This window comes from Thunnus maccoyii, chromosome 21, assembly GCF_910596095.1.
Source record: "Thunnus maccoyii chromosome 21, fThuMac1.1, whole genome shotgun sequence".
In the NCBI taxonomy this organism is placed as follows: Eukaryota; Metazoa; Chordata; class Actinopteri; order Scombriformes; family Scombridae; genus Thunnus; species Thunnus maccoyii.
Genome location: NC_056553.1, coordinates 20,148,209 through 20,160,837, shown reverse-complemented (window position 1 = coordinate 20,160,837; position 12,629 = coordinate 20,148,209). Strand labels below are relative to the sequence as shown.

Genomic DNA, 12,629 nt, shown 5'->3' with positions numbered 1-12,629 from the left:
GAGATTAGCCTCGCCACCAGGCTGAGGGTTGCGAGACGACCGCCAAAGTAAACCACCAACACACGTTGTCAAATAGTGTGGAAAATGTCATTTGAATCGATCTGAGATAGCATTGGGTGTCTGAAGATGGTAAACAGTGTTCAGATGTGCTTAGAGACATGAAAAATCAGGAACATCCACATGGAAAAATGCTAAAAAGACCCCCCTCCTTGTTTTCTTTTTTTTTTTTTACTTGTTTGTTAGATTGGATGAGAAAAGCTTCTTCTGAGGCTTTTTTTATTGAGAAAGACGGCAAGACTCGCCTGAGTGTGGGGAGAAATACCACAGGGACTCAAAGAAAGAGATGAGAGCAAAGGGTTTCAAACAAGTTGATTACAAATGACGGTTAAGCTATGGTTCTTAGTCTGCATATCCGTTTTCAAATAGGGATTTTTCTCTACTCTTTATCTAGTTTTCCGGGTGCCACAAATTTTTACATTCAATAATCACATCCGGCAACAAAACAGCTTGCTAAGAGGCAAAAATTAGCAGAGATGTGCCCAGGGTGTGTTGCAGCAGAGAGAGAGAGAGAGAGATTTGAGAGCTTCAGTAGCATTTCACAAAGACACCCTTATATGTTTAGAGCGGTTGCCTGTTAAAGCTAATAAAGATTCAACAGGGTGCATTCTCTACCCATGCCAAGTCGTTTCTCTCTCTCTCTCTCTCTCGCTGAGCATTTTCAGAGATTTTCTGTGATTCAAACAACACGCGTTGGATGACATTCAGTGTAATCGTTCCAACATCTTGTGTTGAAAGAGCACATGAAAGATAGGATTTGTGCAATTTATATGAATTTACCAAAAGCTGACCTTGGGAGCTCATTCTGCTTTAGAAGAAAATGTTTTAATGTCTGCTTTATGGTGCTCAGAGATAATGGGTGGCTTATTATGATATTTTTTTTTGTTTCATAAGCACAGAGAATTAAGGGATTCAGATAATAGCTTTGCAGTGTCTGTCAATCGTGGTTGCCTTGTGTTATAATGGATCATTGTAAAGTTCATGCTCATGTTATTTATCTGGATTTTTCTGAATGAATCTCAGTGGTTCCTCCTGATGATTGCCAGTAAAGTCTTCTTATCAACCAGTCCTCATGTTTGACTTGAAATACATCATTTCTTTTTTCTTTGAGGTTTTATCCCTAATATCTTTTAGATATTTGCTTCAGTTGACCGTGTGTTTCTGGAGCAATGTGCGGCATTTAGCGTTGACGAACGCCACCGGGATCAACGGCAGCCTTTCTGTGTGGAGTTTGCTGGTTCTTATTTGCACAGGTTTCCTCCAGGTGCTACAGTCTCTTCCCACGGTCCAAAATGCATACATGCATGTGAGCTGTTAGGAATGTCGATGGAAACTCGATACTCATTGCTTTTTGTTACTAAATGGTCAGAATGGGTCAAATGCAAGAGGCAAATTTTCCCATGAGGGTTGATGATATATAACTTGACTATTGAAGGCTTTATAGATTGTCAGGTTGGGATTCCTGGGTATTTTCTTTGTGGGTCTCCACAAGTGTGTATAAGGTATTGCTGATAATTTGTCATTCATTTCTAAAGTAATATTGTTTACTAACCCTGGGAGCACTTTTACAGTACATATTTAATACAGTATGTAATAAATCAACATAACATGCTGGTAGAATGCCACATAAGCTAAGAGATTTATTTTTATCTTCCTGAGTCCCTTCTGTGTCCCAAGTTGGCATCATTGAAGATCCCTTCACTGCACTGCTTGATTTGTTTTCCCAGAAAGGGACCTGCTACTTGAATCAGAGGCCTGGTCTGTTTAGTCACAATATAAATTTAGGTGATGCTGTCTGATCTAACGTCCCAAACGACTGGCTCACAGTCTGCTGCAGTGCTGTGTAGTGTAGTGTGATGCAGCCTGGTGGCGAGAGACCGTTTTGCCAACATGCAGACAGAGCAAGTGGGGGACCAGCGTTGTGGGGTGGAAGTAATGCAACATTAAGCAGAAACACAGAGGTCATACATACAGTATGCTGGAGCTGCTTGATTAATATGTTGACTTGCATTCTGACATAAGACAGAAACCAACTGGTTTACCAAAAACTTGTCTCTGTCTTTACTTGCATCCCAAGAGCTCCTGTCTGTCCAACGTATGGTCATAATATATTGCTTTGTTGTACAACAACAATAATAATAATGATAATGATAATCTTTATTTATTGAGCACTTTTCAAAATCCAAATTACAAAGTGCTTCACAGGGCAGCAAAATTAATCAGACTGTCATAAAATAATCAGGTTTTAAAAGAAAACAGATTAAAGAAACAATTTGGTGAATAAAACCCAATTCAGTGTAGGAAAAAAACATTTTTAAAGGAGATAAAAGACAGTTCAAAGAAAATTAAAACTCAAGTAAAATCAGGAAAGGCTCTCTGATAAAAGTATTAAGAAGGGACTTAAAAGAGATCACTGAGTCAACTGACCTGATTTCCTGAGGCAGATCATTCCAGAGCCTCGGGGTCATGACTGCAAACGCTCCGTCCCCTTTAGTTTTCAGCCGGGCCGCTGGAACAGACAAATGATCTTTGCCCGAGGATCTCAAAGTACGCGCTGGCACGTATGGTTCTAAGTGGTTAGAGATATAGCAGGGAGAGAGGCCATGAAGAGCCATAAAAGTAGATCAGTAAGATCTTAAAATCAATACTAAAACATATTGGGAGCCAGTGTAAAGATGGTAAAACAGGAGTGATGTAATCACGTCTCTTGTTCTGGTTAAAAGCCTGGCAGCTGACTTCTGCACAGTCTGGAGTCAATTAATAGATTTTTGGTTCAGGCAAGTAAAAAGGCTGTTGCAATAATCCAGGTGTGATGAGATGAAGGAATGTAAAATGGTCTCTGTGTCTTTAAAAGTTAAAATAGATTGTATTGCAACAGGCTTGATATGTTCTAGGGAACCAGCAGATGGCAGAATTTGTTTTGCCATGTGCTGGGACCATAGACTGTATAAAAATAATGGACGCAGCCACCGTGATGTCACACATTAGTTTGTGGACTCCAATTTTGAGTTTGCATTTTGACTGTCACCATGATGGATTTTTGGAGCCAGAAGTGACCATATTTGGACGAGAGGGTGGAGCTGACCCTAACGTTAGCGGCTAGCTGCTAGCTTGGTTAGCACGGTGCATTTACAGTCTATGGTTAACTGTGATAATGCTAATGCTAATTTTCGATAGTAAAAAACAGGCTTAAAACCATTAAAACAAAACGTACTTACTGGGAAAAAAAACTGAACATCCGACTCCTTCTCTCTTTTAGTACAACCAAACACTCAACAACTCCTTTAGGTGACCAAAATGTTACAGTTAACTTTCATGAACTGAAAACAAATGGCTACAGCTACGCAAATACTAGTTACATTACCTAACCAACACTGTCGCTGTGGTAGCATAGGTCAACCACTTAAATACGACTGCAATATGCAAAAACTTTTGACCTGGTTGGCGGACAATACACGCTCAAATCCTTTAATTCTCGACAGAGAAAATGCACGGCTTTGCTTGATCGTTACCACCCCCCGCCTCACTTTTCCCTCCGCTTAGGTGTGGCCAAGTTCAGGAATAGTTTGTTTACCTCCTGAGTTTCCACAGTGAGGCAATGTGTGCTTTGTCTTCCTGTTAAAGGCCGTTGACAGTATCGTGCACTGAGCAGTGTATTGCAGTTGTCATAGTGAGTAGTTCCAGGTCTCAGTCTGTGATGTACATGCTTTTTGACAGTAGTGTTATCCTGGGGTGTGACATCTTTGAATCACCAGTAATCAACAGATATATTTGTGTGTGAAGAGAGCCTCAGGCCTTTGACTCTACTCTACCTTGTTCCTTTTGACCCTCTCTTTTTGTAGTTCTGTGATGCAGCTGATTATTCCTGGTTTAAAAACAGCACACTGCCTGTGGGGCTCTCCATCTCTGTGTCTCTCTCTCCCTACCTCTCTCTCTCTCTTTCATTCATCTCTCCTCCTCCTCTCCTCTCTCCTGCAAACTGAAGGCAACCTCAGTGCCAATTTCATGGCAGGGTAGCAAGCAGCGCAGCAGAAATTATCCACTGCAAAATTGATCTAAACAATCGCAAAGTGGAACGGCAAGGAAAAGCAGGAGAATGAAATTGGGAGAGTCTGTTACCTTTTTGAACTTGCTTTATCACTGAGAAGGAATTGGGGTGCGTTGCTTACAGGGAATGCCAATAGTTGAAGTCATGATATAGAGATTTTTATAGAGCTGTACAGTCATACATATTGTATGTTTTCTGCGCAGTAGTACAGTAGGTTAACCTGCTTTTTCCCAGACATATGCTATTCCTCCAACAGAGATATTTACTGTCATGCTGATGAATACAAAATAAAAGGTGATGGAGAAAAACTGCTTTAATAGTTTGATCCAAGCTTATGTTAAGCACTGATAGATATTTACTGACAGTTTGAGTCATTTGATTCATCACAGCACACAGCTGCATGCAGAGGATGTTGCTGACACAGTATACACATATTTCTGTTAATGACTTGTTTACATCCTGACAAAGGTGTGATGCTGGCAAAACGTAAGTGAATAGATATAAATAAAGATGCACCACAGGAGCAGGGAATACATTTTTTATTATTTTATCTTGCCTTGCGCCTGTGCTAAAAGCATTTATATATTACAGTTTTTTTATAAACTCTACATAATTCAATTGTTGCTTTGGAGCATTTTTTAATACTTGATTTAGAAAAAGGATAGATCCAAGAAAATAGTCTTAAAAACTATAAATAAAGAAATAATGGCAGGAGGAGTGTAGCCATAATTATTAATCTGAATTTAAAGAACACTGGCAACTCTTTCATTGGTAATTTTCACTTGGAATTACAGTATTAGAGATCCTCCTTGTAAAAATGTCTGTCTGTCTTATGTAGCAACAAAATATTTTTAAAGCAACTATAATCAATATTTGTATGCATGTATATGAAAGATGTTGCTTGTACTGATGAAACCACAGATAATTATGCTTTTTAGCATCTTTCAGCTCATTGTTTTGGTTTTCAGGCCTGCAACTTTACTGTTTTGGTTCATTCTTACTGCTCTAATCGGCATTGTTTTCAACAGTAGGCAGCTGATGAACCCACTGTACACTACCTGTCCAGCACCACAGAACAGACGGATGAAGTTAGTGACTTGCTGGGGAACATAATTGAGAATTTAGCAGTTAAAGAGCCAGATATTTCCCTCAGGAGTTAGTGGAAACCATAAACAGATCTAAAAGGACAGAAAATATTGGACCTACATACACCAGGTGACCAGAAATATGACTCCAAATAAATGCTAATGTCTGCTGGATGTGTAAACCAGCAACAGTTTGCTAGCAACCTTGCCATATCAACTTAAACTATGATAATATGTCAGTGTTGTGTTGATTCTGCTATCCCCAAGTAGCAAAAAAAACAGTTATTGAAGGTTTAAGTAATACCAACAAAATAGTTTGTCAGTGTGTTAAGAAAATTTGATTAATTTTGTGTGTCAGTGAAGAAAAACTAAGGCAGATATGTCTACTACTGTGAAATTATCGTTTTCCTATTATCTAATTGTCTACTGGCAAAAACAAGGATAAGAGAAAATCCACTCATCGGTCAATAAAGGTCACTCTGACGCTGTACCTGATCCAAATAGCACAATTGACAATTAACTTAATTGAAGGTTATTTGCTGTTTTCTTCTGTAGTTTCTAAAGAAGTTGAACTGTTCCACCCTACCTTAGACTTTCCTTTCTTCTATTCTTTGCTCTTTTTTCCTCAATTGTCCACACACACACCACACACACATTCTTGCCTCCCTCCCAACTTTTTCCTCCCCTGCCCTCCTTCCCTCTCCTCATCAGTGGAGGTGTCAGGACTCTACCGCCGCAGTGCCATCTGGGCCGAGGCTGATAAAAGCTCATGTGCCGGGCCGGCAGTGCCTGCAGGTCTGCCAGAAGCCAGCGAAGCCTGACTTTCAGAGGCGATGGGAGAGATTTGTGGCAGCCAAGGAAGGAATGGCATGCTGTTAACGTGCTGATCCAGCCTCCCCCCCCCCCTCTCTGCACCACCTCTGTCTATCTGTCAGTCAGTCAGGCTCTCACATGGCCCTGCACTGGCCAAGGAATCCTCACTGAGAAATGTGTCTTTTTTCTCAAAGGAAAACAAACATGAGGCCGGATGACTTTGTCATCTGTGATCTCTCTTGTAGCCTTTGTTTCATGCCTCGCATTGGAGAAAGCCGCTAGGGTGACCTCTTTAGAAGCTCTTATCATATTATCCCTGTCAAAATTGGCTGCAACCAAGCTCCTGAGTGTCAGGTAGAGACCCTTTTACATAAATTTGGCTGACACCACAACACTGCCAATTCTTCTCACTGCAGCAAGTTCCTTCCTTATTCTCTAAACTCAACTGTCCTTCAAGAACCAAGCTAACTCCTCCAACACAAAACTTCTCAGCCTGCATCGTTCTTCTAGAGAACCGCTTGTACCAGTCTGTCATTAGTGGCTGATCATTGTGGGAAGTCGCTATATTTTCTCCAGTCCCTCAAAACTTATTGTTAAGCACACACACTAGCTAGGAAGATCCGTATTTTTGTTACTTCCAGGTAGGTAGCAGGTACCCAGCTACACAGGGAACTTTTCTCCAGCATATGATGATGGGTTCCATGAAGTTTTCTACAAAAGAGGAGAAAACAAAGACACAAACCTGTGGTAAAATTCTGGTTTGGATCCATGTACAGTATATCTTGCCTGTCACATATATCCAAAAGAGCAGAAGAAGAGGCACGACAACTCCTTGAGGTTGTGTTTCCCCAGAAAGGTGTCAGACGTTTGCCCAGATTGTGGCATGCCTAATAGTGCAATAGAGTCCCTCAGGCCACTTTTAGGGTGTACACTCCCAAGAGTCCATGCGTTAAAAAGAAAAAACCTTCCCACAGCACAGCCCCTGGAGTAACCAACCTGCCTCCACATCCACTTGGTGAGAAGGAAGAAGCAGGCCTGATAGTTTCCTTGGATGTGAAGAGGGAGTTTGGCTGTCTGCTGTGTTTTCTACACCCTCATGATTGGTTCACCTCATTGATTATGCATGCTTATATTGAATCCCAGAATATCACCCACACAGAAAATATCAGTTTGCCTCTCAGGGAATAAGCAATGAGTACAATTCTTTTTTTTAGTCTGTCCTTAAGCCCACGGGCATTTGTAAAATGTAAAACGTCCCTCTTCTTTCGCTGGTTTTAGACTCAGCCCACTCCAGCGGTTGAATGTGGAGAGTATGAAGGCATGAGTGAGAATCTCACAAGACCATGCTCCTTGCTCTTGCGCTGCGTTGAAGAGGTGTCAGTCCGGTGTATAGATGGTGGGTCTGTACACTCTCTCACTCCTTGGATCCAGCTAATCCGGGCTGGTGTAGTTTTATATGAATTTCTGAAGAGACTCTCATGCTACTCAGAAAACTGTGGTTATGGAAATAAACCAAACTTAGCTGTTAGAATGACTTTTTTACTCTGTTCGCCCTGGGTTGTTTGTCTTTTTTTCCATGTGAACAAGTGGAAACTCTTCCACTTTGTCCGATAAAGTTATAGACATCACCAACTTCAGTCTAAAGTTCATTTTTCCATCCATCTATTCCTGTTAATAGTTGTTTTTTACTGCCAACTTATCAAATAGCTATTATTCATTCTAACATCATGTCATTCTAAACTTCCCTGAGATGAAAATGTTTTATACAGAGCAGTATAGCATAAGGGCAACTATTATGTCCAAAATAATTTAGCTATCTAAGAAATGCAAGTCTGTTTTCTATCTTTGAATGTCTGTATGTGTGCATGTGTTTTTGGAGTTTTTTCTTAAAGATGACAAAATACCTCCCACAGACAGAAAGGTAAAGAAGAACACATATTAGGTATTAGATGCTGAGGGTTACCATTAAGCTCATGGATTAAGGTATCGATGTGCTCAATGGAACGTATGACAAGCACAATATGGCCAACATTTGTCTGTGTGTAATTGTTCAACAGGTCTGGACCTGAGGCACGCCCAGGTGGTGGCGTTATCCACGGGCACCAAGTGTATCAACGGGGAGTATCTGAGTGACCAGGGACAAGTCGTCAATGACTGTCACGCTGAAGTCACGGCCCGCAGATCACTGCTACGCTTCCTCTACTCTCAACTTGAACTCTTCTTGAGGTAACAGATCTATCTCCTGTTGTATGTTTAAGACACACAGTACATACACTTTCTGCAGCATTGAAATCCTTGTGACATTTACATTCTTAATTCCCTGATATGGCCAGATAGCGCTTGCTATGACTAGTTGATTGGCAGTCTGGAAGGCTGGCTTATTATAGACTGATCAATCACATTCATCCCATGCTTCTTTGCTGACCATATGCACGTCAGAGAAAAATACTTCTTCTTTTCAGCCAAAAAGACAATATGAGAGATCTTTTTTAAACTCACCAAATAAGAGACTATGCTGAGTGACTTTATGGGAGTTTGGCTCATTGATTCCCCAGTGAGACAAGAGGATTGGCCTCTAAAATCATCTCTGTAAATCCAGTTAATGTTAATGTTTAGGTCAAAGGAGACTAGCATCATTTAAAGAATAAACCTTTCAGTGATCCAAACTTGATATTCGTTTGTATTACAGTTGTAGAGCTGCTACAGGTTCTGATACTAGGGTCATTTAATAGTATTAAATGTCTTGTTTGGTGTGACCTCCTGCTGCATTGCCTTTATAATAAACTCCTTGGAAACAGCAGAGCTTTGTTCACCAGAGACTTTTCAATAATCAACGAGCCATATGTGCGCTGTTCTCTCCAGCTAACTAAGCATATTATCACACACTCAACTGGTTCAGCTCAGGGTCTCAAAGGCCTATTTGTTTTTAGCACTTTTTTTAAGTGTATCTGCTTTGTGTGCCTTTGCAACCTGTGCAATGTGCTCTGGTAGACACAAACTCTCAACAAGATTTTTACCAGTATCAAGAGACAGACTTGATGAGTTTGACTCCTAACTGCCTCCAGTGCATAAGCATATATTATGTTTTTTTCAAGCTCCCCGAGGATCTCGATAGCAAGGTTGATTCATCAGATTACTGGCTAGAAGTCTAGATCGTTGAATGTCATATTTGCATACACAGTACTGACTTTTTGTCTTAGTACAATGCTGGATGGCACGTACGGAGACTTTGCAGCTGAGTAAAATGGCTAATGGGGAAGATAACTCATAATGAAATGACCAAACAAAATGCCAGAACTGCCATATTTACACTCTGTGAAAGGACATCGGAGACAGAGGAGAGGTTATATAAAGAGTGCAGTCGTGCTTTGCATTGTGATGCAAGTTTAAATATACCATACTTAATGTGTGTGTGAGTGATGAAAGCCTTATTCCTTCTCACAGCCTGTGAAACAATGACCCAGTTTTGTAAATTGATTTTCAAATTAGATCATATCTCTATTGGTCCCCAATTTAGCTCATTGTAGTAATGTATGGAAACAACTTCTCTGCACTTCTGATCTAGCTGTCTTAATACATTTGACTGAAACCTAATATTTTATCACTAATCCATGTCAGATTTTGTATTTAGATAATGTCAACATCTTTTCTAGTCTGTCTTGTTACAGTGAATGCACAGATAGAACAGAGTCACCAGCATTAAAGTTGTGTTCAGACAGAAATGAAAGTGAATTTTTGCCTCACGTTATTTGCCAAATTTGATTGCTGGACCATTTGTACGGTCTGTTTATGTACCCCAAACAGCCAATGTAAGCTAAAACTTTAGCTTGCTTGCAATGTACATTGTGACTGTGTGTGTGTCGGTGCGAATTCCTTCAACCCAAAAAGCTAATGTATCAACTGTAGGCTACAGGTGTTAGCTACAACATCAGCTAGCAAATAAATGCACACAAAAAGCGTGTGTGTGGTCATTGGGTGCCTGTCTGACCTCAGGACTCTTTCTGTTATTTTCCTCCAGTCTTTACTCTTGTATCTTTACGAGTAACGTTAGATTAATTTCTTATATGCATTTAAAATCTTGTAAAGTGCTATAAATAAAGTTTATTATTATTATTATTATTATTATAAATCCCTGGGATAAGCGCAAGTTTTTCGCTCAAAGTGAAACAATTTCAACTTGTTCCCATGCATTTTCGCATCTTCATGCTCTACTGAGAGCAAATTTTCATCTATTTGCACCCAGTCATGTTTTTCCATTAACTTTTTATGCAATTGTGCTGCGTCTAAAATTTACCTTGTTTCCTGTCTGAACACACCTTAACAAAGGCTATCAAACTATTAACACTTATTTACAGTGCCATTATCCAAACCTCACAGCACTTAACAAATTTCTCATTTTGTTGAACTTATTAACCATTATTTGCACCCAGCAGTTGACCTTCATGATGGCACTTACATGATTTAAATCTGTACCCCAGCAGGTTAAACTCACTCTCTCCTGTTTCCCCTGAGATATTTGGACAGCCTGAGTAATATCCAGGCGTCTGTCTGACAGCGGGAGAATGGGTTGTGGTCGGAGAGAGAGCCAGTGTCCATCTCTCTCTGTCTCTGCCTCACTTCATCATTGCAAAAGAAAAGTGGAAATCTATTTCCTATGCTGTGATGAATGGCGCTACCTTTCTCATCAGTCTCCTTCGTTCTTGTTGTTTTTTTTTTTGGTTTTTTTTTTTGCCTTTTCTCTTTTTCACTACCAAAAGTAAAAGGCCAGAAGACTGGGAGGAGTCGATATTCGTGCGGCACAAGGAGTGCAGCTACAGGTTAAGAGACAACATCCATTTCCACATGTACATCAGTACCTCACCGTGTGGGGACGGGAGACTCAACTCGCCCTACGAAATCACCACTGACCGTAAGACACCAGGCCTTTCTGTTTCCTTTGTTTTCTATATAGGAAATTTATATAAAAAAAGCTGTTTTTATACACACATAATACATATCTATTTGATGTACTCACCCTCATTTTCATTATGTCACACTTTCTCTCAGTCAGTCTCTAAGGTTTATAGAGTGATCATTTTTTCTGGCAGATATTCTGAAGGCCTCTGCTCTACTTTTTTTTCTTCCAGACACTGTCAAAAAGCTGGCATCCTTTTCATGTCACATTCCGTCTTTGGCCTCTTTCAACCACGCTGTGCTGACTAGATGACATTTTATTGCTTACCCACTGAAAATAAATTGTATATTCATTTAGACGGTTTGCCCAGCATTTTTTCTGGTGGCCTACGAGTTGAGAAATGTAATCTGGACTGCATTTCCCATCAGTAGAATGTATATATTTCCCCCCTCCTTTCATTACAGACTGAAGCTGCTGCCTAATAATGGATAAGCCTGACAAAGTTAGTGAAATGGCCCTCTAAAACGGAGTATATGCTACAGTGCAACACATGGGGAGGATGGAAAAAGAGAGAGAGAAAAGACGTAGCTGTCATCAGAGAAGCCTTTGAACTTGACGTTTTTGGTCATTAAACCTTTTAAATGTTCTGCAGTGCGCTCTCGGAGATTACAAAATTACTTAGTACCTTTTCCTGGCTGTTCTTAAACATTTCTGAGCTGGAAGTCGGGGCTTAATTTTTAGTTGCTGTCATATGAGCTGAAGCAACAGCCATGGAGGAAGAGAGGGAATGGAAGAGACTAGTGAGAAGGGTTTTAAGCCTAAAGAAACCAGAGCTTCTTAAAACAAAAACAGTTCTTAACGACACTTTGACACCATATTAAGGAGATATGCATATTGTTATTTTAGAGAAAGCAGGACAAACAAAATCTGTAATTCATCCCATGCCTGTGTTTGAATGTTTCCTTTTTCCTGTGGAGTGTGGAGATTCTGTTTCGTTTCCTGCCACAAATAAGACTATTTATGAATACATTACCTAAAGTAACAATATTAGTGCCCTGAGAGGTCATGCTGTCCTTTATTTACACCCACACGAAACCACATGAGAGTGACCTAAACTGATCAGGGCCTGTGCTCTTGCTATCATGGTTAACAACACGAGGGTTGTACTGTCGGTTTGTGATACAATGGTACATGTATAGGCTGCATCAACAGTACTTAGCAGGGGAATGGCTTCTCCTCCCCCCCCGACCTCATACATCCAGCTTCAATCCAGTCAAACCCCGGCTCCACACTAGCTGTGATGTCACAAATCATGCTCTTAGGTACACACCTTAAACTGAGCAGAGAGAAACCTTCTTCCTTCAGTGGACGACTGTGAAAACAGTGGAGGGGGACTTTATTAGGCAGCCAACAGTTCCAAGATAATAAATTGAATCCATCAAAAGAAGCTATTAGCCTCGTTTAAATGTTCATTTTGAGAAGAATTGTAATATTTGTCTTTCAGTGGAAATTAATCTATTATTAATGGATTTACAGCTGCCTGCTGAATTATTATTTAGCCAGACAGAAGGAGCATTCAGTCTAAATACTGTAAACTGCACCTGTCGCCTTGTTCAAATATATCTCAATAATGTTTTATTGCTCATCATAATGTTGGATAAACTTTTGAACTTTTTTAAATACATGCAGCTAGTTACACATGAACACTAATAAATAGAAACGGAGGACATCC

General features: G+C 40.2%; 1 protein-coding gene across 20 annotated transcripts in view; it reads left to right on the top strand.

The window, feature by feature from the left end:
* adarb2 (adenosine deaminase RNA specific B2 (inactive)) overlaps nucleotides 1-12,629 on the top strand; it is a 385,455-nt gene that overhangs the window by 345,797 nt on the left and 27,029 nt on the right. For all 20 annotated transcript variants that reach the window (XM_042400108.1, XM_042400124.1, XM_042400119.1 and 17 more), the window contains 2 exons: nucleotides 8,061-8,229; nucleotides 10,761-10,912. In XM_042400108.1, coding sequence (XP_042256042.1) covers nucleotides 8,061-8,229; nucleotides 10,761-10,912 — 321 coding nt within the window. The remainder of the gene's footprint in view (nucleotides 1-8,060; nucleotides 8,230-10,760; nucleotides 10,913-12,629) is intronic.